At 39.4% G+C, this 27,238-nt stretch overlaps 1 protein-coding gene across 4 annotated transcripts in view; it reads left to right on the forward strand.

Moving 5' to 3' along the window:
• LOC122559831 (host cell factor 2-like) overlaps positions 1–27,238 on the forward strand; it is an 83,177-nt gene that overhangs the window by 19,341 nt on the left and 36,598 nt on the right. For 2 of the 4 annotated variants that reach the window (XM_043709926.1, XM_043709922.1), the window contains exons 5-13: positions 824–908; positions 2,543–2,649; positions 6,060–6,242; positions 9,720–10,037; positions 12,763–12,950; positions 14,896–15,120; positions 17,059–17,166; positions 19,946–20,165; positions 26,552–26,688. In XM_043709926.1, coding sequence (XP_043565861.1) covers positions 824–908; positions 2,543–2,649; positions 6,060–6,242; positions 9,720–10,037; positions 12,763–12,950; positions 14,896–15,120; positions 17,059–17,166; positions 19,946–20,165; positions 26,552–26,688 — 1,571 coding nt within the window. The remainder of the gene's footprint in view (positions 1–823; positions 909–2,542; positions 2,650–6,059; positions 6,243–9,719; positions 10,038–12,762; positions 12,951–14,895; positions 15,121–17,058; positions 17,167–19,945; positions 20,166–26,551; positions 26,689–27,238) is intronic. The other 2 variants (XM_043709924.1, XM_043709923.1) reach the window with 2 other exon arrangements.

Raw genomic sequence — 27,238 nt, forward strand, 5'->3', positions numbered from 1 at the left:
CCATTCCCTGGCTTAGACTTAGTACTTTTGCTACATTTGTGCATTGTGACTCTGAACTGAGTTTCTGACTATGTATCATTTTTGGAAAAAACAACTGTCTGTTTGCACCTCCACTGCATTACCAATCTTCAATTCTTATTATGACTAGAATTGATTATTTCTTACTACTTGATCAGGCCTAGTGCTGACCCCTCAGTAAACTTCAATTCATCCCGTAATCAGTCCACTTTCCCCCGTACTGTTGTCCAAAATCTGATTTTCAAATCCTGACATATAAATGCCTTCATGACCTGGGCCTTCTCTTTCTGGAAACTCCTTTCAATCCCACAGCCATCCCATCCACCACTTTAATCTTGCCTGCTTTTTGTTAAGCCTTCTAGAATTCTATGTTCTAGAATTCGATCTCTACACTCCCTATCCACTTCACACTCCCTAACACCCACATTCTCAATTAAGATTTTGGTTACCCTTCCTAATATTTCTATCATTGTTTTAGCATTCATATTTTCTGCCGGGGTACCTTTAGAGAGACTTGTAGTATGTATTGCTTGTTAAAGATGCAGTATAAATGCAAGTTGATCTTGGAGCTGTCCTTCATATGTTTGCAAAAGTGTTGATTGATGTGTAAAGCTGTGCACAGATGATTAAATTGCTTGTCTTCAGCTTAATTTATCACTTATTAACTATAGAAAAAAACATCAAATGAACTGCAGACTGTGGGACTATCTAAAGGGAAACATATTACTTTTGGACTCTTATCTGACCAACAGCGTTGTGCAGATGTTTACTGTATATTGTCAAGTATTTCTTCCATTGTTTACAGAAAGCTTGGTGTGGACTAAACCAGCAACCAAAGGTTCAACACCACTCCCTCGGAGTTTGCATTCTGCTACTGTTATTGGAAATAAGTAAGTGCTGTTATCTATAGGTTATCTGAAAAGATTAGTGAACAAGAAAAATGATGGTGATAGAGGATCATTGTTCATGGCCACAGGGTAGTGATTGCATATCATTTCTCATGCACATGAGTTTAAAAGAATCATACCAACTCAATCAGAATGATAAATGCTCTGTTTCAAATAATTCACACAGGTGTGAGAGAGATTTTTGAAAATATGCATTGATCCATCTTTTACTGGGTACTTGATTCTGGGAGGTGAATATCGTGAATGATGAGCATCTGGGTGCTACATTCAAATCATTGTGACTTTTAAAACACCTTTCCAAATCTAAGATTGCATGTACTGTAGTTAAAAACTGAAGAAGACTCCTTTCCCATTCCTAGCCAACAGAAATGATTTGCTTCTAGATGTAAGATTCTTCATCAAGGTGGTGAATCAAGTCATCTCTGCATGCTGGTCACATCAGTGCTGATTCATAGCTGTTGAAATGCGTATCGCATCTACCTACCACTTCTGATTATAACCACGTGCGTTTGAATATCTGCAGAATTGTTTTCAAATGTAGTCATCCACGCAGGTGTCCTTACCCCTATGTGGAAGGTTCCTATAATAGTTCTGCTAGTTTGCTATCCTTGTGAAGCAAGTTTAAGGTTGCAGCAATTAAAAACATAACACAGACTAAGTGGCTGGCAGTGAGTGTATTTCAGTCTCAGGCAGTATTTTGCGTTTGCATCACTTGCACCATAGTTTTATAAACCACTTGAGTGGTTTAGAGCATTCAACACCAACATTGTTTAATTATAGCTGGAAATGTGTTGCTGGAAAAGCGCAGCATGTCAGGCAGCATCCAGGGAACAGGAGAATCGACGTTTCGGGCATAAGCCCTTCTTCAGGAAACATTCTAATGCCCGAAACGTCGATTCTCCTGTTCCCTGGATGCTGCCTGACCTGCTGCGCTTTTCCAGCAACACATTTCCAGCTCTGATCTCCAGCATCTGCAGACCTCATTTTCTCCTCATTGTTTAATTATACTTTTATGAGAAATGTATTACCTTTGTAGTGAACCTTTGACACGCTGATCCTACAATTTTTAAAAGTTTTAACTAAATTATCACTGAAACCAAACTTGTAATATAAATGGCATTTGAATTTCTGATATTTTATACCTGGTTATATTATGTTGATACATTTTTGTTCATTAAATTGTAATTATCATTGTTTAGCATCTCATCTGTTATGTAACACATTTTCAAATTAGGTGCTAGAATCCTGTTATCAATGGTCTTTTTAGTTTGCGTAAACTCTTACCTGTACTTGTTGCTTTGATAATTACATATTCATTTAAATTCTTTTATAAATTAGACGGTCAATTGTCCAAATTGTTTGGGTTTCCTCCCAACACTTATTTCTAAATGAGCTTTTCAAAAATATGTTTCAGAGTAAGTGTATCTGAACACTCCAAATTTCCCATCAGTTTGGATAATTGACATTCTGTTGCATTTAACCAGCATGAACCATTGCCGATTGTGTTTTGCTTGTTAAGTCTGATATATCTGTTTCAAATACAATTGCACAGTTTTGTTGTAAATGGTTTTGAGCACAACCTGTTTATGTTTTTGTCTGTATTTATTTTCCTTTAGAATGTTTGTCTTTGGTGGCTGGGTACCACTTGTGATGGATGATGTGAAAGTTGCCACTCATGAAAAGGAATGGAAGTGCACAAATACACTTGCTTACTTACATTTAGGTCAGTCCCTTGAGTTTCCTTCTTAAGCAACTAATGCATATGAAATCAAACCATATTTTCCCCACCTGTTATCTCCAGCCATTGTTTATAAATTGTAGCCAAAATAATGTGTTTTCCATTTCCTGTGTAATTTTGAATTTTGTCCATTAGGTGAGTGTTGTGGTTCAGTCAGTAACTCAACTGAGCCAGAAAATTGCAGATTCAAATCTCATTCTGGAGACTTAGACACACAATCAAGGCTAACAGTGCAGTTCAGTGTCGATGGTGTCCTCCCCTGTTAGTGACACTGTCTTTTGAATGAAATGTTAAACCAAGGCTTAGTTTGAAAAAAGAATATTAATGATCAACAACAGTTTATTCAATATATTTTTTAGTTGAGAGAGTTATCTATTCTAGAAAGTAGTCTCGAATACAGTGATTCAAAATTTCCCAGCAGAGTGTTTCCATTTCACTTTTTGAGCAGAATTATTGTGCAGTTCATTACAGAAGAAATTTTAGGTTTAACAATTGAAATAATTTGGTTGTTTACTTGATCTAAATTCAACAAATAATATGTATCTGTTTGAGGAGGCAATTCTTCATGTTATACTTGAGCTTTTTGCTATCTTCTAAATAAGAGCAAAGTCTATTTCCTTGAATGTCCACATTTATATTGGTTGTGTTGATTTGTTTTCATTGGTTTTTACTCAATTCATCCAAAATGGATATTTAAGATGCAGCAGATATCTCAATTTCACATCTGTGGCAGAAATATGTTGAATGCTGACAATATTTTGCTAGTTCTGCCTGATCATTATTATGTTAAGACTATAAGAAGTAGGAACAGAAGTAAATCCTCAAGCCTGCTGTGCCATTAAATAGGATTGTGGCTGATCTGACATTTCTTACATCCACTTTCCTAACTTTTCCCCATAATACTGGATTTTCCCCTACTGATCAAGAATCTGTTTATCGCCTTCTCAAATATACATGGAGACTCTGTTCCCATAGCTCTCTGTGGCAAGAAGTTCCAAGGGCACTCAATCCTCAGAGAAGAAATTGGCACCCCTAAAAGTGAGACTATGCCCTCTGACCCTATAGTCTCCCATGAGGAGAAACATCCTCTCCACATTTACCCAGTCTTGGCTCAGAATTAGGCTCTTTACTACAGTGCCACAAGAGCCCTATCAATTCTTTTATAGTTTCAGTTAGACTTCCCCACTATTGTCTCGTAACGCTCTTGAAATAATGGCCAACATTCCATTAAGCTTTCCTGATTACCTGCTGCAGCTGTGTGCTAGCTTTCTGTGTTTCATGTACAAGTACCCCCAAGACCCTTTGTGTTGCAGCTTCCTACAGTTTTCTCCATAGTGTTCTTTTGTTCTCCCTTGCAAAATGTACAACTTAACATTTTCTCACATGCTCCATTTGCCAACTTTTTGCCCACTTATATAGCATATCAAAATCTGTCTGATTACTGTGTGTTCTGCCTCTCTCTATCTATTCTTGTGTTGTCTGCAAATTTGGCTGCAGTATATTTGCTGTCTTCCTCCAAGTCATTAATATATATTGTAAACAGTTGCTGTCCCAGCATTGATCCCTGTGGAACCCCACTTGTTACACATCAGCAACCTGAAAAGGAATCCCTTATCCTCACTTGCTGCTTCTTACCCAATAACCAATTCCATATCCATACCAATATATTACCTCCAACATCATAGGCTCTTATCTTATGACTTGACCTTTTAAGGTACCTTGTTGAATACATTCTCAAAGTCCAAATACAACACATTAATAGTTCTCGTGTATTCACTCTGGTTGAAACTTCCTCAGAAATCTTCAATAAATTAGTCAGATATAATTTCCCTTTTGTGAAGCCATGCTGACTCTGCTTTATTAGATTACGATTTTCCAAATGTTTCCAATGATAAACATAAGGCTAATCAGCCTATAGTTAGCTACTTTTGCCTGCTTTCCTTTTTGAATGGGGGTGTCACATTGGCAGTTTTCTGATCCTCTGGTCCTTCCCACAAGCCTAAGGATTTTTGGTAAATTACAATCAATGCATCCAGTATCTATGTAGATACTTCTTTTAAGATCCTCAGATGCAAGCCATCAGGGCCAGGGGACTTAGCTGCCTTTAGACCCATGTGTTTGTCTAATACCACTATTCTAGTGATAGCTTTGGTATTTAATTCTCCCCTCATATTCTTCAATGTTATGGGATATTCATAGACTGATGCAAAATATGTTCCCCTTAACTATTTTCCCAGATTTATTTTCTAAGGTGCCTATGCTCGTTTGGATCTCTTTTCTCTTCTGTACATATGTTAAAAAGTCCTTATTGTCAGTTTTTATATTACTTGCAAGTTTGCCCTTGTAGTTTATTTTCTCTCTTTATTATTTTGAGTCCTCCTTCGCTGGAATTTGAATTTATCCTAGTCTTTGGGGCTATCACTGACTTTTGCCTCCTTCCGTGCTTTCTCCTTCACCGTTAACTGCCTTGCTAAGCCGTAGGTGGTTCATCCCTCTCTCTGAGTATTCTTCCAGACTGGGATATATTTCTGCTGAGTGTCACAAATTGCCTCCGTAAATATTTGCCACTGCTTGTTTACTATCTTTCTTGCTTATTTATCTGCCCACTTTAACTAAATTTTTAATCTTCATTTCATTATAATTCCCTTTGTTTAAGTTAAACACTATTGTTTCCAACCCATATTTCTCACACACAAAGCAAATATTAAGTTCATCATGGTATGATAAATCTAATTAGTTTTTTTCCCATGCATATTTCTGTTTATAAAACACTGTGAAATGTAGTCCAGTAGCTTATTTTTGCTACCAAGCACAGCATTTTGTTGTCATATTTTAGGGGCAAAAGTGATTTACAAAAATATCTAAATCCCTGGTTATCTTTTCATATTTTTTTAAAAATGAAGGTTTAAACCTTTTGTTGTTTACCAGTTTCAGACTTCATAGCTTTAATGCATGTCACCATAGATCCTTTAATTATGTAGCTACTTCAAACAGAGCTAGCTTTCGGAGCAGATTGTCAGTATGACTCACTGATAGCAAAAGTACAATATCTAATTGCCTTTACTAGATGGTTAAATTTTCTTAAACCACTAGTTCATAAAATGCATCCATAAATAAATAGTATTTATGTGACTGTATATTCAGATATAACCTGGTTAAATTCTGGTACCATGAAGTGTACTTTCTTTCTTACTCGCATCAAATGCCTTATAATATGAAACTGTTGAAATTGTATTTATTGGAAAGAGTCTCTTGAGATATTTAATTTGTAGCTGTGTTGATAATTTTGCAGTATATGTAATCATTTCGATAATAATTTGCTTTGTCTTTCTGCAAGTGGTGTAATTTAAAGATATGCTTTGGTAAAATGAATTAAATTAATGCTATATTTATAGCAGATGGCTACATCTGGACACCTGTAGTCTCAGACACGTTGGAGGACAATGTACCAAGGGCCAGGGCTGGCCACTGTGCTGTTGCGATTCATACTCGTCTTTATATTTGGAGTGGAAGAGATGGCTACCGGAAGGCTTGGAATAATCAAGTCTGCTGCAAAGATCTTTGGTATTTGGAAACTGGTGGGTGTTGCATAGTCCTTAAAGATAAAACTTGCTCTGATTTTTTTTGTTAAACTGCATTGAAAATTGTTGTAGAAGTAAATTTAAGTATGGAAAGGGGATGTGTTTATAAACAGCAAAGGAGAAATTTTAGAGTCATACTTATACAGTATAAAAACAGGTCCTTTGGCCCACCATGTCCATGCTAATCAAGAAATACCAACCTGCACTTGGTCCATAACAACCTGTACCCTGGCAATTGAAGTACTCATCCAGATGCACCTTAAATGTGGTGTGAATCTCTGCTTCCACCATCTTCTCAGGTAGCACATTCCATATTTCTACCCCCCTCTGGGTGGAAAATATTCTTTCTCAGATCTCGCCTAAACCGCTTTTTCCTCACCTTACATTTATTCCCTGTTGTGTACGTCTGCCATGTAGACACTATTGCCATGGGGAAGAGTTTCTCGTGATTTACCCTGTCTATGTCTCTCATAATTTTTGTATCTCAATCAGATCCCCCCTCAGCCGCCTCTGCTCTAGGGAAAGCAAGCCCAACCTATCCAGTCTCTCATCATAACTGAGACTTTTCATCCCAGGCAACATCCTGATGAATCTCCTCGGTGCCTTCTTCAGTGCAATCACGTTCTTCCGATAGTGTGGCGACCAGAATTGCGCACAGTAATCCATTTGTGGCCTCGCCAGTGTTTTATAAAGTTGTAACGAGACTTTCCTGGTCCTATATTTTATGCCCAAGCTAATGAAGGCAAGCATCCCATATTCCTCCTTCACCCTGTCTACCTGTATTGCCATCTTTCAGGGAGGTATGGATTTGTACACCAAAATCCGTTTTTTTCCTCAGTATTCCGTAGGGTCCCATGATTCATTTTGTAAGCCCTTCCCTTATGCATCATTTTGGATTAATGTCAGAAAATTCTTCATGCACATTAAATACATGGAGGAGACCACCTGAATAAGTAGTATAAGTAAAGATCTGCGATTATATGAAAAAAACATATCTGGTGCTGTACTTTATGGGGACCACAGTGTACAGCTGGATTGCTGTGTCTATATTGGTTAACACAGAAGAGTGTATCAGAATTAATGAGTTATTTTCTGGCTTGAAAAGTTTAGATAATGGTGTGCCACCAGGATCAGTCCTAGGGCCTCAATTATTTGCTATCTATATTAATGACTTGGAGGAAAGGGCACAGTGTAGTGAATCAAAATTTGTTGAATAGATGGGTCCACTCCTTTTTGTCATTTACATAAATGATTTGGATGCGAGCATAAGAGGTATACTCATAAGTTTGCAAATGACACCAAAATTGGAGGTGGTGTGGACAGTGAAGAAGGTTACCTCAGATTACAATAGGATCTTGATCAGATGGGCCAGTGGGCTGAGGAGTGGCAGATGGAGTTTAATTTAGATTATTGCACCGTGCTGCATTTTGGGAAAGCAAATCTTAGCAGGACTTATACGCTTAATGGTAAGGTGCTAGGGAGTGTTGCTGAACAAAGACATCTTGGAGTGCAGGTTCATAGCTCCTTGAAAGTGGAATCGAAGGTAGATAGGATAGTGAAGGAGGTGTTTGGTATGCTTTCCATTTTTGGTCAAAGTATAGAGTACAGAAGTTGGGAGGTCATGTTGTGACTGTACAGGACATTGGTTAGGCCACTTTTGGAATATTGCATGCAATTCTAGTCTCCTTCCTATTGGAAAGATGTTGTGAAACTTGAAAGGGTTCAAAAAAAATTTACAAGGATGTTGCCAGGTTTGGAGGATTTGAGCCATTGGGAGAGGCTGAATAGGCTAGGGCTGCTTTCCCTGGAGCGTCGGAGTCTGAGGGGTGACCGTATAGAGGTATATAAAATCATGAGGGGCATGGACAGGATAAATAGACAAGGTCTTATGCCTAGGGTGGGGGAGTCCAGAACTAGAGGGCATAGGTTTAGGGTGAGAGGGGAAAGATATAAAAGAGACGCAGAGGTGAAACGTGTGTGGAATGGGCTGCCAGAGGATATGGTGGAGGCTAGTACAATTGCAACATTTAAGAGGCATCTGGATGGGTATGTGAATAGGAAGGATTTGGAGGGATATGGGCCGGGTGGGACTAGATTAAGTCAGGATATCTATTCGGCATGGACAAGTTGGACTGAAGGGTCCGCTTCCATGCTGTACATCTCTATGACTCTATGCAGAAATTGGTGGGAGGGCAAGTCGTGATGAGGACATTAGGAACCTGCAAGGGGATATCAATAGATTGAGTGAGCAGACGAAAATGTAGCAGGTGAGGTTTCAAGAAGAAAGGTCTTGTACTTTGTCAAGAAGACTTGAGAACGTCCTGTTCTGAAGACGAGACACTAGATTTAATGTTAACTCAGTTTTTGTCTCTACAGATGCTGCCAGACCTGCAAAGTTTCTTCAGACTTCCAGCCTTTATAGTATTTTACTTCTATTTAAGATTCTGAAGCAACTTGACAGTGTAGATATCGAGATGTTTTCACTCGTGGTGAATCTTGAATTTGAGGACATAGTTACAGAATACATTAATTTAGAATGGAGCTGTGAAGGTTTTTCACCTCCTAGAGGGAGTGAATGTTTGGAATGCTCTACTTCAGGGAATTGAGGCTAAATCACACAGTATTTAAAGAGAAGGTAGATAGATTTTTGAAATATCAGTGAGTTAGTGGCTATGCTGAGCTGCCAATGCAAGAGGAGATCGACAATGATCTTTTTGAACGCAGAGCAGGCTTTTGAGGGACCAAATGACCCACTCCTATTTCTTATTTTCTGTGCATTAGTATCTGTTTCATAATTTTGTGTGCTTCAATAAGATCATATTCTTCTAATCTGCCAGTCTCCTCGATCTTTTCACAGAGGCTAACCCTGCATACCAGGAAACATTCTGGTGAGCCTTAGTTGCACTCACTCTTGGAAAGTGTATGCTTCTTTAGATAAGGCGACCATAAATGTTTAGTTGAAATGTAATACAGCTTGTTTTGTAAGCCTATGGTAGAAGTGAAAACAATTGAGAGAGAGTAAAATGTAATCAGATGCACGAAGGGTTTTGTGGTGCATCTATACGTGTCTACTCTAGGTTTCTTTAGGATAAGGTTGATATTTGGATAACTGAGGAGATCAGTTTACTTGCATAATTTCTTCAGGGCAGATTCTTGTGGAAGGTTTAATATTATAGGTTTGGGCAAGGGATGTAAGTGATCTACAGTCAGTTCTCCAATAATGCGATGGTTGTGTCTTATGCAACCGCATAGTACAGAAAAATCGTGCTTTAGAAGCAGTGCTTAAAGTGTTGGTGCTGTAATTGTGTTACAGCCAGCACACGTTTTAAAAGTTTGCACTGAGGAAATAGTGTCCCCAATTAATCAATCGTATTTCAGCCAATTTGCGTTGACAAAACTGGTGTTGTAATAGAATGACCTGTATTAAAGTAGTTTTCCTAAAACAGAATCTGAATAAGTTTCTTTTCTCTTTAGAAAAGCCCCCTGCACCTTCCCGTGTGCAGTTGGTCAGAGCTAGCACAAATTCACTCGAAGTATGTTGGGGTGCAGTTCCTACAGCAGATGCCTATCTTCTTCAGCTGCAAAAGTATGATATGCCACCATCAGCCGCCACCACCACTACCACCACACCTACCATGGCAACTCCAGCTTTGAGCAATACTACACTACCACAGAAGACTTCATGTAGCCCTGTTTCTCCTACGCCTGCTATTCCTGCTGCACCATTGCATTCACCACTCCCTGTTTCTAAAGTTGCTTCTCCCACGAGTGTGCTGATCCCTGGAATGACAAGTAAGCCACAATATTTTTAACAATTCTAGCTCTCATCATGTGAAACCTTTGTTTTCATGTTTATCATGTGCCATTTGTATAAGAATTTATACATAAGGCTCATTTTTACAAATATTGAAATGCTACAGGAATGTAATCTTTTAATGCACTTTACCTGGAGCAAGGTAGCTTTTACGGCTTTGGATTTTAAAAGCTCTCTTTTAAAAATGTATGAGACTATTGATTTTTGACTAATGATCCTATTTCAAGTTATAAGCAGGTTTTTGTAAATTTCTTGGCTGAATATTTCAAGGCAGGTGATCAATCCTTTAAGTCAAGATTAGAATGGTGCTGGAAAAACACAGCAGGTCAGGCAACATCCGAGCAGCAGGGGAAAAAAAAAATCAACGTTTCGGGCAAAAGCTGAATCCTGATGAAGGGCTTTTGAAGCTGCCTGACTTGCTGTGCTTTTCCAGCACCACTCTAACCTTGACACTGATCTCCAGCATCTGCAGTACCCACTTCTGCTTGATCAATCCTTTAACAATATCTAGCTACTGTGAAGCGTTCATTCACTGCTTGATTTAACTTATTTTCTTGTTTGGTTCTATCTGATGTCTTCACCACACCTCATACTGACTGTCTTTTAATTTTATTTTATTTATATTTATTCATGGGCTGTGGGTGCCATTGATTATGCCAGAATTTATTGCTCATTCCAAATTATCCTCAAAAGTTGGTAATGACTTCTCAAAATGCAGCACCCTTAAGTGTAGGTATGTGCATGGTGCTGTTAGGAGCAAGTTCCAGGTTATTAATTCCAGGGTAGTGAAGGTACAGTGATGTAGTTCCAAGTCAAGATGGTGTGTGGTTTGGAGTAGAACTTGCAGGTGGTGATATTCTTCTTCATCTGCTGCCCTTCTCCTTCGAGATAGTAATGGTCACAAGTTTGGCAGTTGCTGTCGAAGGTGCCTTGGTGATTGCTGCATTGTATTTTATATATGTTACGCGCTGCTGTCACTGAGGTGAAGAGAGTGAATGTTGAAGGTGTTAGGTAGGGTGCTGGGTTGGTGAGTAAGCTAGAATGGGGACATGGCTGGCTGGCCAGCATTTATTGCCCACTGCTAGTTGTTTTTGAGAAAGTGATGGTCAGATGTCTTCTCAACTACTGCAGTCCACCTGTTGTAGATAGATCTATAATGCCATCAAGGCCTGAATTCCAGGAACCTGACCCAGCGACAGTGAAGGCATAACGGTAGGTTTTCAAGTCAGGATGGTGATTGGCTTGGAGGGAGCTTGCAGGTGATTGTATTCCCATGTATCTGCTGCCACTTTCCTGTGATCATGGGTTTGGAAGGTGCTGACTAAGAATCTTTGCAGTTCTGCAGTGCATGTTGTAGATCGTACACACTGCTACTGCTGAGTGTCAGTAGTGGAGGATGTGGGTATTTGTGGGTGTGGTGCCAATCAAGTGGGCTCTTCCTGAGTGGTGTTAGAATTGCACCCAGCCAGGCAAGTGGGAGTATTCCATCACATTCCTGTCTTATACCTTGTAATAGTGGATAAGCTTTGGAAGTCTGGAGGTGGATTACTCACCCAAGCTATGTATCAATAAGCAGATTATTGCTGAGCAGGTGCTGCTTGATGACACCTTCCATCACTTTACTGATGATCAAGAATAGACTGATGAGGTGGTATTTGATTGGATTGAATTGGATTTGACCTGGTTTGTGTACAGGATGTACCTAAGAAATCTTCCACATTGTCAGGTATATGGCAGTGTTTGTAGCTTTATTGGAACAGCTTGGCTGGGGGTGATACAAGTTCTGGGTGTAAGTATTCAGTACAATTGCTGGAATGTTGTCAGGGCCAGTATCCTTTGCAGTATCTAGTGCCTCCAACTGTTTCTTTCTATCATGTGCAGTAAATTGAATTGGCTGAAGACTGGCATCTGTGATGCTGGGGACCATTGAGGAGGCAGAGATGTACTTCTGGCTGAAGATTGCTGCAAATAATTTTGCCTGATCTTTTGTGCGGAGGATGTGGCTATTTGTGCAGAAGCCCCCTCCGGTGAGTTGTTTAACTCCCAATCATGACAGGGCTGAGGATCTTAGATCTGGTATCTTTTTCTCTTTTCTGTTTCTGTTTGAGGGTGATAAAAGTGATGCACTGCATTTTGGGTTAGTATTGTTGGAGCCTTTGAAACTTTACCATTGGTTTCGTTGACGCGTACACACCTTCAGTTGAGAATCTCTGTGGATACTTCAGGGCTGTGGGAGCTAACTGTATGTGTATTTTCTTTTGTAACTAAGATGCAGCATAAAGTTAATATAACTGTTGTGAAGATGTTAGGTTTTTACGTTTTTCTTCCAATTTTTAAAATTTATTACAGTCTGTTCTTCAATGCAGCAAACTATTATTTTTTAAATTAGAGATGTTCAATTTTCACTACTCTTTAGTTTATTAACTATTCTACAGTTAATTTATGGGGATTTTTCTTTAATTTGGACCTGTGTTTAGTTATATTTTATATGACGTAAGTTTGAGTGCTCACTTGGACAGTGAAAATTATTCCAAATCAAAGCAAGATCTTTGAAAGCAAGGCAATTACCTTGTCTAATTTCACAATTGCAGCATTTTCAACTGAGAAATGTTATTTCATTTGGAGAACTATTTTAGGGCTTCAGTTGATGATTTGTTTTGTTTTGTGCAGTACTTTATATAGTTTTTTCTTAATCCTGTAAAGGTGCTGTAACTACAACGCAGGTCTCTGCTGCTCAGGTATCTGCAATGCCTTCAGCAGCAGCCCAGCTGGTCACAGTTTCCCAACAAGCTGTGCAGACAGTAAAAGCTGCTGTTTCTTCCTTACCTGCTGGAGTTCGTCTTGTCGTTCCAGCTCAAAGCACCACTAATGCTGTTCCCTCTGTTGTAAGTGTGAGTATTTGTTTTCCTACACCTCTTATTTATCAATTAGACTTGCAGGAAGGAAATGCATGTGTTGTATATAATGGGTATGGGAAAAGAAAATTACAGGAGAATACAACTAATTTGAATGACTTTACCAGATAGTTAGTACTGACATGAATGACCAAGTAGCCTCCATAACAGAATAACACAGCAGGGGAAGAACTCTTTGGGTCCACCATATCTGCATTGACCATTATACCATTCTAAACTAATCCCACTTGCCTGCACATGGCCCTTATCCATCTATGTTCATGTATCTTTCTAATGTCTTTTAAATGTTGCTATTTTACCTGCTTCTACCACCTCCCCTGACCGTGCGTTCTAAGCACCTACCTCTCTGTGTTTAAAAGTATTAAAATTGTCTTGGCATTCAGCATGGATTTTTTAAAGGGAGATCCTGTCAGACTCCTGCACAGATACATTAACCAGAGATCCTATCTGAATAATTGATTATTTTTTTTAAATGATGACTAGATATATTGATGAGGGTAGTGCAGTTGATGGACTTCAGTAACACATTTGACAAGCCTGGGCAAAAAGGTAAAAGCCCATGGGATCCAAGGTAAGTTGACAAACTGGATTCAAAATTAGCTTGCAGCAAGCAGAGTGATGGTGAAGAGATGGTTTTGTGATTGAAAGCTCATGACCAGCGGTGTACCACATGGATCAGTAGTGGGATCTTGTTTATGATGTGTGTTAACAACCAGGATGTGAATGTAAAATTAATAAGTTTGCTGATGACGTGAGAATTGGTGGTGTAGTTGATAGTGTGGATGCTGGTTTATAGTCTAATATATTGATCAGCTGGTAAATTGGGAAGAAGAATGACAGATGGGATTTAATTCTGCTAGGTGTGAGGTGATGCATTTTGGAAGGTCAAATAAAAGAAAGATTTATGCAATGAATGGTAGGCCCCTAGGGAGTACTGAGTAACCAAGGGTCTTTGGTGAGCAAGTCCATAGATCATTGAAAGTGTCAGCATGGTTTGGGTGTTGAAGAAGGCATACAGCATGCTTGGTTTCATTTGCCAAGGCGTGGAATATAAGAGCAAGGAAGTCTTGTTGCAACTTTATACAACATCGGTTAGGCCACAGCTGGAATACTGTGTGCAGTTCTCGTCACCACACAATTAGAAGGAGATGATTGCAGTGGAGAGGGTGCAGGGGAGATTCACCAGGATGTTGCCTGTGATAAAAGGTCTCAATTATGGAGAGGGAGTGATCAGCTGGGTTTGATTTCCTTGGAGAGGAGGCGGCTGAGGAGGGACCTGATTGAGATATACAAAACTATGGGAGGCGTAGACAGCGTTTATCATGAGAATATTTTTCCAATGGCAGATGTATCTAAGACCAGAGGGCTTAAGTTTGAGATGATAAGTACATGGTTTAGAGGAGATCTGAGGAGTAGGTTTTTCACCCAGAGGGTGGTAGATAGATAGAATGTGCTGCCTAAGGGGGTGGTGGAAGCAGGTACCCTGGTGACATATAAGAAATATCTGATTGAGCACTTCAAATGTCATAGATTAGACGATTATGACTAACTATAGGTAAATGGGATTAGTGTAGTTTGGTGTTTGTTGGCTGGCATCGACATGGTGAGCCGAAGGGCTGTTTTATGCTTCTTCATGTTGTATGACTATTACTCTCCATTTATTTGAAATCCTGGTTGTAAGTTCCAAAATGTCTTTTCAAGTATATTTTTCACTATTGTCAGTCAGACAGAGTGAAGGAATTGATTCGTGAAGTTAAGACAAGCATAGTCAGTTTTTCTTTTAATGTGGGTGAAAGAATCTTGCAGGACTAGTTATAATCACTTTGTAAGTGATCACCATAAGCAGTTTTGTGAGAAAGGAAATCTAAAAATGCATCATTATTTTACAATACTTGTGTGAAAGTGCCTTTATATTATGCAGGTGAACACCCCGGCCACAACAATGCTGAAGACAGCAGCTGCACAAGTGGCAACATCAACTGGCTCTCTAGGCCCATCTTCGACCCGACCTATTATCACTGTACATAAATCGGGTGCATTGACCGTGGCTCAGCAGACTCAAGTTGTTACTACTGTCGTGGGTGGTGTCACGAAAACGTTCACACTTGTCAAAAGCCCAATTCAAGTTGGCGGTGGAGGCTCCTTGGTAATTAGTACTTAAGAATTATTTGATGGCTGTGCAGTATCAGATTTATGCTAATAGTTTAATGAAGTGCATCTGACATTGAAGGGTGAATTCTCAATTTAGCACTTGGGTAGTAAATTGACAGCAATGAGAGCAATGGAAATGTGGATCACATGGTTTCTATATATGAGTAGCTACTCCATAATGACCGTTTCACACCTGAATGGCAATTTTGAAAAAATAGCCTTGAAAACCTGAAAATGCGTGACCTGCTTTTCATTGCGAAAAGGAAGCTCCCTGCATAGTGCAGTGGTACGTTGGTAACAGAGCCGGTGGAATGGGAGTTAGTGCCAGATACCCAAAACAGAATTGGAGAAAAGGATTTGTCTGTGTACTTTTGAGAAAACTAACTCCCCTTTTCTTTGGGAATCCAGAACTTGCCCACAGCCCAGACAAATGGAGGCTGGTATGTGCCTGCATCCAGCATAATATTTCTGATTCTTCATAAGCCAGAGGCAAATGAGCCTTCAGTTTTGGCTGTGCTTTTGCACCAGCATTTCTTGTTCAGATTAGATTAGATTACATTACATTACAGTGTGGAAACAGGCCTTTCGGCCCAACAAGTCCACACCGACCCGCCGAAGCGCAACCCCCCCCCCCATACCCCTACATTTACCCCTTACCTAACACTACGGGCAATTTAGCATGGCCAATTCACCTGATCTGCACATATTTGGACTGTGGGAGGGAACCGGAGCACCCGGAGGAAACCCACGCAGACATGGGGATAACATGCAAACTCCACACAGTCAGTCGCCTGAGGTGGGAAATGAACCCGGGTCTCTGGCACTGTGAGGCAGCAGTGCTAACCACTATGCCACCGTGCTGCCCACAGTTTTGCTAATTAACTGGGCTCCTAAAATGCCTTGCAACAAAGTGGTGTGCCCCCTGATATTTCCCACAATGACTTGATATCAGCTATGCCCTCAGAGCAACACTAAGTGAAGAAGAGTGAAAATTCATGGAAGGAATGGCTTTGAGGTTTAACATCAGAAATTGCTGGGAAAAATCTCAGCCTGCCTGGCAGCATCTGTGGAGAGAAAGCAGATATAACCCTGTTCTGAACACACAGTTCTGAAGTTGCTGGGCCTGAAATGTGAACTCTTGGCGCAAATGCTGTCTGATCTGCTGAGTTTTTCCACTTTGATTTCCAGCATCCACAGTTCTTAGAGTTTTGTTTTTAAACTGTGTAGGTTATTCAATTTGACTTGAGTTTGTTAGAATGACAAAAGCAAAAGCCTTAAGACTAGGCCTCCGTCATCTTGTTAACTGATGCATTGTATGATGAAACTTGGAGAGAATATTTGTAATTGGGCAGTTATGCTTTCATCCATCCTGATTTTGCCTAGTATTAAAATATGTTATTTTCACTGAGGTAAGAACCTTTCTCTAACAACAATAATTTGTTTTGTATGTTTAAGGTTGCTAACTACTTGGCTCAAGCATAGTCAACATTTCGAACAATTGCCTCCTTGCTTTGCTGCATTGCATAAAAATGAATATTTTAACTGGTATATAAACTAATGTGTGAACATAGTGATTTTTGTTTTAAACTTGCACGTCTAACTTTCTTTTCGTAATTTGGTCTTGGTCTAGTGAACTTACGTTGTTTCCACAAAAATCATGTCTGTATCAAAACACAAATTTGAGAATTTTCTTATCAGTTGTAGATTATTTAGCATGATATGTATATTATGGCTTTCTTGGTCCTACTTCTTGGGAATTTCTTTCATATTCTTTCTTTCTTTGCTCTCTCATTTTAAAAAGCTCATTGTCCTTTCCTTAATTCCTTTTAATTTTTAGAATCTAATTCTATTGAGCATTTTGGTTTATTGTCTGTCTTAAAGATTTTATGGACTTTGTGACTATGTGCGTTGAGCTGGAATTTGTTCTGTTTAGATCTCCAATCTAGGGAAAATGATGACTCTTGTTCAGACAGCTCCTGTACAAACCGGTGCTCCAATCACAGGCCAGGCCACTGCTGGGTCTTTGGCACAGTTCATCCAGGTATGTGTGTTACATTTTGTCATTGTGACCTAGAAATGACTCTGGCTTAATAGTAAATAAATTAACTGTACATTTAGCAGTTCTAATAGCTCTGAAAGTAGCAGAAGGAAGAATGCCAAGAGCTTGTTTATCTGTGAAACCGCCAACAGTGACTTCCAATATAATCTGTTTTTTATATTTTATACAAAATTTATGTATCTGTAACTTAAAAATGTTGCATACCCTGTGTAATTCTGCCTACACACGTAACATCCTATTGTCACATATTTCTGATCACAATTGACATTATTTATTAGTTTATCAGTGGTTCCCGTTTCATTTTGTTATTTCAAACATCACAGTATTGGTGTATGTTGGTGCCTCTGAAGCGAATCTCTGGAGTCTTTCCAAGCTGCTTACCATCTTCACTATAAAAGTAGCACCATTAGCAATTTATTTTTCATAGATCTATGTTCTTTTAGTAGCTTTCAGTTGTTCTTTGCCTTTTCTATGATATTATTCCTCATGGACTGGACTGTTCCTTACATTTGCAAGATCAGGTGGTACGCTCTGTACACAGATCATTCTGTGCCACACCATACTTTAGTAAATATTTTGCACATTGGGGCAGTTTAATTTAATTCTATTTTCCTTTATTACCCCAAGATTAAGCACTGTTTGATAGAAGAGCACTGCAAAAAGCATTTGAGGTTGAAGCAGCAATACCTGTGCTATGTGTGTAATCAAGTTCAAATATAGTTCAGGCCAAGCATTCTAAAGTGTGATTGGGACACTTGAACCATAATTAGGCTGAACTTGTGCATTACTAGTTGCGTACGCTTAAGTGGGTTACTCGAAAGGATCTTGTGCTACTTTCTATCAATGTATACGACAGCAAGGTTATTCTGATGAATTTGTGTTGAGGTACAGTTGGGCATATCGTAAACTTGTTTTAAATGCAGGGGAACCTCAATTATCTGAACGAGATGGGCGGGCGCTATTTTGTTCGGATAATTGATTATTCGGTTAATCGATTAAATGCCTTTCCTCTGGGACTTGGAGTTTTCAAAGTCTGCTCCCCATTCAGGCGACTGCTGCAGCACACTGCGCATGAGCCCCCGCCCTCCCGACGCCCGCCCCCAAAACCCCGTCCAACACCACCTGCCTCCCAAACCCGTCCAACACTGCCACCCTCGCACCCGCCCTAAAGCCTGTTCAACAGCTCACCCCACCCACCCCAAACCCTGTCCAAAAACCGCCCACCCCCGTCCAATACCCCCTGCCTCCTCTCCGGTTGCCCCGAAGTGTACACCAACAAGACTGCTTCTGCGGGGTAAGTTTCCAACTAACACGTGCGCGCGTGTGCGTATATATACACACACACACACACACAACTTTTTACTGCAACGTTTTGACAGGTTCCACTTTTGCCCTTTACAGGTCAATGTTAGAGAGATTATCTGGCGAAGGGAGAGTTTAGGGTACACCGCTGTGTAGAAGCCCAGGGAAAGTATGGGGAGAGAGAGAGGATGGGCAGTCATTTGGAGACGGTGCCTGTTTAATCACTGTAAACAAAAGACATGCAGAAACACATCTTTAATGTAATATTTCTATCGGGACCTCGAGATCTCCTTCAGATAATCAGATGTTCGGATAATTGGTATTCAGACAATTGAGGTTCCTCTATTTGAAGCATATTGATAGAGCTGTCTCTCTGGCTGATGCTGTCTCCAATCACTAGGGAACTAAAAGCATTACTTACTTACAGCACTGGGCAAAGTATTACGTGCGGTGAGGTTCAAAGACTGCAGTTTAATTCTGATTGCAGTGTTTTTCATGCTGTAGCACCAGCCTCATAATGGCAGTTTTTGAGTACAGCACATTTTTAGGTTACATAAGTTTTTAACTGCTTTCCTTACAAATCTTAATCCCATCTTTTTAACTTATCATAGCATAATTGTTAAATAAATCTTCAGTACTTACTAATTACTGTGAAAGTATCAAATCCAGAGAATACTTATATTCAATTGCAATGATTACATGAAATACAAAGTGGGAAGGAATCATGCTTTAGCTAAGCAATGAATCCCAATCTTGCACCCAGGCTTAATTGTTTTAGCACTGTGGCATTTTCCAACATAAACAATTCTGTAACAATTGAAATTAACTTGTGAATCTGTTTTAAAGCATTTTGTTGAGGCTCACTTATCTGGTGATCATTTTTAGTTAGGATCAATAGTAATTAGATTATTGTTCTGCCCCCTTTCACAAATAGTTAGATTCCTTCATATGTGCACGTAGAATCAGGGAATACAGCACAAATACTGATGTAAAATATATGGGAAAACATGTTTAAAACATCATGTCAAACTGGAATAGCTTGTAGAACAATAAATCCAGTAAGAATAAATTTGGTACAAGGGAGGTGTATTGATAAAATTTACGTACATGTGTAGGTTCAGTGATATAATAATTTTATTCTGTGTCACACTGCTTCTGAGTGCTCTGTCCTGTTGCCTGCCTACCAATGTTTGTTTACTTAATAGATATGCATGGGAATATTGCATGTTTCCTTATTAGCACAGGCACAAATTAATACTACAAATTCATTGTGGATCATATCTGTTTCTAAATTAATTTGTGTTCTTATTGTAAGAACCATATTGTTAATGTTATATTTCATTAAATGTGCATGTCTAAGTGTTAGAAAATAATGAAATAATTTTTTCAAGCCTGCATCTTTCATGGCTTTTATTGTTTCCATTTTGATGCATATTTCAATTTTGGTTTAAATCCAAAGGCAAAGGGTCCTTTTCCTCCAGGGACTATAGTGAGGCTTGTAACAGCAGCAGACGGTAAGCCAGCAACAATAATCACAACGTCACAAGCTGGTGGAATAGGTACGAAGCAAACGATCCTGGGTCTTAGCAGTGTCTCACCAGCCAGCAGTAAACCTGGAGCAACCACCATCATAAAAACCATCCCTGTTTCAGCACTGATGGCTCAACCCAATGTTACAGGTACACAGTGGAAATTTCTAGATTTCCAATTTAAATCTCATTAACATTTGTCTATTTTTCATCAGTTGAAATTTTATTTTATTTAAAGACATTTTTTAAAACCAGTTCTGCATGCATTCATTTTCAGATACATAAAAGGTTCAATTAGCAGTGATTCTTAAACTAGCTACTTCCTATCTACTTGTCAAGATTTCCTAATTAAAACACGATATTAAAAGTCAGCGTAAAAATGAAAATTATTTTTCACAATTTTAAGTATTGCCAGAAGTTAATTGTAAGGATTCTATGGAGGAACCATTTTGGTTTGAAGTCTTGGAGTCACAGCACTGAAGGAGGCTGTTCAGGTCATTGTGTTATACCATTGATCTCACCATCTCAAACATGAAACTTGCAAAACTACATCACATGAAAGTGAATCCTTGCTGAGTTTGGCAGTATTTGTCTTTTATAAACCTTGTGTATTTTGTGAAAGGAGTTAGATGAACTAGGTAAAGGAACTAGTGAGTTTTGAGAAGATTTCTAGCCCAGGTTGAGGTTCTGAATGTTGGTTTGCTCACTGAGCTGGAAGGTTTGGTTTCAGATGTTTCGTCACCATACTAGTTAACACCATCAGTGAGCCTCCGGCTGAAGCACTGGTGATGACTTATTTGTGTGTTTAGGATTCCTTGGGTTGGTGATGTCATTTCCTGTTCTTTTTCTCTGGAGGTGGTAACTCGGATTCAAGTCAAAGTGTTTGTTGATAGAGTTCCTCTATCAACAAGCACATTGACTCAGATCCCATTTACCATCCCTTGAGAAAAAGAAGAGGAAATGACATCACAGAAAATGATGTCACCACAGAAAATGACATCATCAACCCAAGAAAACCTAAACACACACAAAAAGCAGGCCATACCACTGGTGCTTCATCCGGAGGCTCACTGACGATGTTACCTAGTATGGTGACGAAACGTCTGAAACAGAAACTTCCAGCTCAGCGAGTAAAGGAACTGCATACTTCAGTTTTTACTGTTCACCCATCAAAAGGGACATTATTTTGTTGTATCCATCCCATACCAGCACATGTTTTTGGATATTTTAAATATAATTTGCACCCATTGGGTTGGAGTTGAACAATAACAAAGCTTTTATGCTACTTGGTATATTTGTGTGATGATAGGTATGTAATTTATATTATTTTTAGAGTTCACATTTCCAAGTAATGGCATACTACATGTTAGAGTCCTTGTGAAACGATGCTTTGAAACAAAGGTTGCTTGTAAAGTGAAACTCGCTCACTGACTGTCTATTGTGAATGTACCAACGCCAAATGAAGAAGGCAGCTCACCACTACTGTCCCAGGATGAACTTTTAAAAAGTGACTGAAAGCCTCTGGAGTGGTATTGGAAAGGCCAGAAGACCGCAAGATATAGGAGCAGAATTATGCCACTCAGTCCAACAAGTCTGTTTTGCCATTCAATACGTTTCTCATCCCCATTCTCCTGCCTTCCTCCCGTATCCCTTGATCCTCTTACTAATCAAAGACCTATCTATCTCTGTCTCTAGTAATGTATGACAAGAATAGATCCAAATACTGACCCCCTGTGGAAGGTCACCAGTTGCCATTGTTACGAAGATGTGGGTGTACTGTACCTTTTAAGAGAGTTGCAGGACTTGGAGGCACAAAGAGTACGGGAAAATTTACAATGTAACCTTTGGTCCAACAGCTGGCAGTACCTGAGTTGCTACAAGACAAAAAAAGACAAATTTAAATTCGGCCAATCAGTTTAAATTATACCCCAAGGTACTAATGTCCAATCAAGTTTGAATCTGATATTTTGATAATATCAAGACCAATGGAACAATCTGATGCTTTTGGGGTATAAGACCGGGGAAAATTGAACAGTTGGAGAAGAACTGCCAAGCCACTGGCATGTATAGACTGCCAGAGAAATAGCTATCTCAAAAGTACCTTCATCTATGAACAATCTGTGAAACATAATTCCTAAGAAGAAGAAAAGAAGACAGAGGACGATACAAAGAGAAGAATCGGCAGTTGTCTGGTTTTGAAATTTGAATTTTTTTGATAAATCTGAATCTGGCGTTTTATTGGACTTTTTTATTGTAGATGGGGAAGGTAAAAGATAGGTTAGAGAAAGCAGTTATAAATAATGGATGTAGGTTTGCTGGCTGAGCTGGAAGGTTCATTTTCAGACGTTTCGTTACCATAATAGGTAACATCTTCAGTGAGCCTCCGGACGAAGTACTGCTGTTGTTTCCTGCTTTCTGTTTATATGTTTGGGTTTCCTTGGGTTAGTGATGTCATTTCCGGTTCTTTTTCTCAGGGGGTGGTAAATGGGGTCCAATTCAATGTGTTTATCAATAGAGTTCCAGTTGGAATGCCATGCTTCTAGGAATTCTCGTGCGTGTCTGTGTTTAGCTTGTCCTAGGATGGATGTGTTGTCCCAGTCGAAGTGGTGTCCTTCCTTATCTGTATGTAAGGGTACTAGTGAGAGATCAGTGCTTCGTCCAGAGGTTCACTGAAGATGTTACCTAGTATGGTGACAAAACGTCTGAAAATGAACCTTCCAGCTCAGCGAGCAAACCTACATCCAGAACCTCAACCTGAGCTACAAATCTTCTCAAAACTTGCTAGTTGTAATTAGTTAATTAATTAATTATTCTCTGTTGGGCTTCAAAAAATAAAGTTTTTTTTTACTTTAAATAGTGACTCTTGGGAATAGTTCTTGGCCTTTCAAACGTTCACAGATTACCGCACAGAGTAAATCATTTCTGTGTTGCTGGTTAAAACTGGCACGGGAGGGGTTTGCCCTGTCTCGTAACGCCATCCTGAAAAAGACCCTTTTACCCCTACGTTTTGCCTTTTGCCAGTCAGCCAATTCGCAATCCATGCCAGTACCTTGCCCTGAACACCATGGGCTCTTACCTTATTTAACAGCCTCCTGTGTGGCACCTGATCAAAGTCCTCCTGGTAATCCAAATACATCACATCTACTGGCTCTACTTTGTCTAATTTGCTTGTTATCTACTTAAAGAATCCTAACAGTTTGTCAGGCATGACCTCCCCTTGACAAATCTGTGCTGACTCAGCCCTATTTTATCATGCACTTGCAAATACTTTGCAATGTCATGCCTAATAATGAACTCCAAAATCTTACCAATGACCAAGGTCACACTAATCAGCCTGTAGTTTCCTGTCTTCTACCTTCCTCTCTCAACTAGGGCTGTTACATTAGTACCTTCCACTCCTCTGACACTCTCCCTGACTTCAGTGATTTCTGAAAGATCACCATTAATGCCTCCATAATCTCTTCAGCCATCTCCTTCAGAACTCTCGAGGAGTAGTAATGAGAGTACTTAATAGCTATTTGCATAAGTTTTCATGTTGAAAGACACCAGCAACATACCAGAACCTCGAGACAGTTGGCGATAGAGGTGAGTGTAATGATCATCGCTAAGGAGGAGGTGCTAAGAAAGCTGAAATGTCTGAAAATGGATGAATCACCTGCTCCAGGTGGACGACATCCCAGAGTTTTGAAGGAGATGACTGATGAGATTATGGAGGCAATAGTGGTGATCTTTCAGAAATCACTGGAGTCAGGGAGGGTCCCAGAGGAATTGGGGGTGGCTAATGTAAGACCCCTAATTAAGAAAGGAGGGAGGCAGCAGTCAGGAAACTACAGGTAGTCCTCCCGTTCTCCTATAGGCTGGTTAGCCTGACCTTGGTCATAGGTAATCATTATTAGGGATAAGATTGCAAAGTACTTGGAAAGGACAAGAGAGAAGGCTGAGGGCGGATTCAAAGATGCTACCAGGATGCTGCCTGAATTGGAGGGCTTGTCTTATGAAGAGAGGTTGAGTGAGCCAGGGCTTTTCACACTGGAGAGAAGGAAGAAAGAGAGGTGGCTTGATAGAGGTATACAAGATAAAGACAGGTATAGATAGAGTAGATAGCCAGAGATTTCCCCCAGGGCAGAAATGGTTATCACAAGGGGTCATAATTTTAAGGTGATTGGAGGAAGGTATTGGGGAGATGTCAGAGGAAGGATCTTTGCGCAGAGTAATAGGTGTGTGGAATGCACTATCAGTGGTGGGTAGTAGAGTCAGAGACATTAGGGACATTTATGTGACAGCTGGACAAGCGCGTGGATGGCAGTAATTTGAGGGGTGTGTCGGTGAGGTTGGTCTTAGATTAAGATAAATACTTGGCACAGCATTGTGTGCCGAAGGGCCTGTGCTGTATTGCTCCCTGTATTCAAAGTCATGTGGTCTGCAGAGAGTAGACACAGAAAAACTGATTGAGGGAGCTCGGATTTAATGATCGGCAAAGGCAGCAAAATTTGAATTGTTATAAATGAGTTGGGAAATAGGTTGAACCCTTTATTTTGCTGTGAATTTTAAGATATTTCAGAACTTTTTCCAATATTTAAGTGTGTTTTTTTTTGTTTTTTGTCCTTTATGTAATAAACTTCTGTTGTTAAAGAAAGTGCAGCCTCATGTGATGTTTCATTGATTGACCATCGTATTAACAAAGTTTTTTCAAAAAAATCTCAGGCGAAGTTTTATTCTGGAATCTGAGTTGTCCAGTTGCACCATCAACTGGGATCATAACAGCTGCAAAATAGTTGAAAATATGTAAATAATTTCCTGACAGGTGCACAAACTGTAGAGCAATGGTCATTGGAGACTTTAATCACCCTAATATTGGATTGAGCAGTGTTTTTATTAAGGGCAGAAAAGGTTAGGTTTTCTGAAATGGGCTTACATGAATTTTCTTGATAAATCCCTTTCCTGCCCAATCATGAGGGTATTACTGGACCCAATACATTTGTGCTTGATGGTAATGTTTTTTCTATAAGACACATACAGAAATGTTCAGACACTCAAAGGCCTGTTTCAAAAATTAATGTGTTTGAGGTATTATATCTTGCCAAGCCATTCATTGCCCTAATCCAGTTTGAATATTTAAAGAGGGTTATAAATGGAGCCCCGCCAGGTGAATGGAGTTGTGTGGATCAACCATGATAACACAACAGGTCTGAGTGGCTAAATGGCATACTGCTATTTCAGTTTTCCTCCTAATGAGTGAGCTGCTGTTACCTGGCAAGATAATTTACTTTACCAGCTTTTTGCTTCTGTTGCTCCCGTCCACCAAAATTATTCTGCAGAGCATATCATTCCAGCTGCTATATGGGACAACAGAGCATTTTGGGTGCAAAGCTGAGTATACTTTGGTTAGGTATAAGTCAAAGATAATCTCAAAGGAAATGAATATCAAACTCCAGAGATTTAACTTGTGCCAATATCAGGTGACTGTCTTAACATTCTCATTTTACATTTTTGGTTGTAGATCTATTTGTTTAAATATAAGGAACTCACTTGAACTGGTCACATGCTTGTGGAGTACTATGTAAATGAACAGCAGATGTTTTCAATCGATGTTTTTGAAGAGCCAAAAATAGTTTTTTAAAAAAAGCTTCTTGTTATTTTTTCATTCATAAGATGTGCTTGTTGCTGCCTGGGCCAGCATTTGTTTCCCTTCCTAGTTTCTTTTGAGGAGATGGTGGTGAGCTGCCTCCTTGAACTGCTGCAACTTATTTGGTGTGGATACACCCACAATGCTGTTAAGGGGAGGAGTTCAAGAATTTTGATACAACAGTACTGAAGGAGCGGAGGTTATATTTCCAAGTCAGGATGGTGGGAAAGGAGGCGCAATTACCTCTCAGGCCGTGAAGGCTGACCACATGCTGGTACACATAAACTGCTGTCATGCACAGACCTCAGCCTGATCGGCAAAAAAATAATGTTAGAGAACATATTGCTTGGAGGAGAACTTGCAGGCAATGTTCCTTTTAAGCTGCATGTTGTGTGCATGCATTGTTCTGATGTTCTCTGCACTGCCATTTGCATTCTGTGCAGCAGACAGAAGGTTAGAGGAAATGCTACTTGTAGATGGTAGTGTTCCCATCTATCTGCTACTCTTGATTTTCTAAATGGTAATGTTTTTGTCTAAAACCAGCCTAAATTGTGTGCAAAGTTCCTCCAAACCAAACTAAATGGTCTTAAAATTGCAGAGCAAGATTTGACAATAGCATAGTTACACCTGATATCTCAGGCAGTATTCATGTTAATTTGTTGTTGACATGTTTTTCTTTCAGCTATAACTTGGATCTTTTATTCTTGTTAGATTAGAGCCAGACACTGAATGATGTTGTGTATGGTTGGGACCAAAATCTTACTAGCTACCTTTTTCTCTTTTATTTGACCAGCCTTCACAGTAAAGGGAAGAATACTGTGAATTCAAGTTTTAAACGTTGCATGTAAAAAAGTGAATGTTTAAACGCTATTTACAAATACTAAACAATAATCTATATATTTTTCCCCAGGTGTATCTGCATCCCCTGGTATAAAATCTCCAATAACAATCATTACAACAAAAGTAGTCACATCAGGAACTGGAGCTCCGGCAAAGATCATTACAGCTGTGCCAAAATTTACTACAGGGCAGCCTGGGGTCACACAGGTAGCTATTGCTTGTTTCAACCCTGAAGCAATGTTAACATAATTTTAGTAAAATAATGAATAATCCGTCCCCTCCTTCCTCTTCCTCCTCCATTACCATTTTGTAGCCCTATCTCTTTCAGGTCCCGCAATCTGAAAGCATCCTTGGGTTAATTCCATTGCATGCTTCTATTTTGCATATACTTCCTGGGAATGATTGAAATTTGTTCTAACAAATGAACATATAAAAAGTGAACTGAATGGATAGGCACCGGGTAGATTCATGATAGACACTGAATTCAACCATATAGTTTATCTGTGCAATGAAGACTGATGCCATGCTCTTATTATTTGAAAACTTGGGTTCTACAGTGGTGGCATTTAGCTTTAGGTTTGATTTATATTTCTGTATCGTGTGTGCTAGGAAGTGGAGAGGACATAGTTTTTTGTTCCATTTATAAATTTGGGTTTGTTTATGCATATATTTTTATTGAGGTTTCACCATCTTAGCACAGACCTGTGAGTTAATAGTTCAAAGTATTTTAAAAGATAGAGAAAATTGGGCTGTGATC

Source organism: Chiloscyllium plagiosum, chromosome 19 (genome assembly GCF_004010195.1).
Source record: "Chiloscyllium plagiosum isolate BGI_BamShark_2017 chromosome 19, ASM401019v2, whole genome shotgun sequence".
NCBI lineage: Eukaryota > Metazoa > Chordata > Chondrichthyes > Orectolobiformes > Hemiscylliidae > Chiloscyllium > Chiloscyllium plagiosum.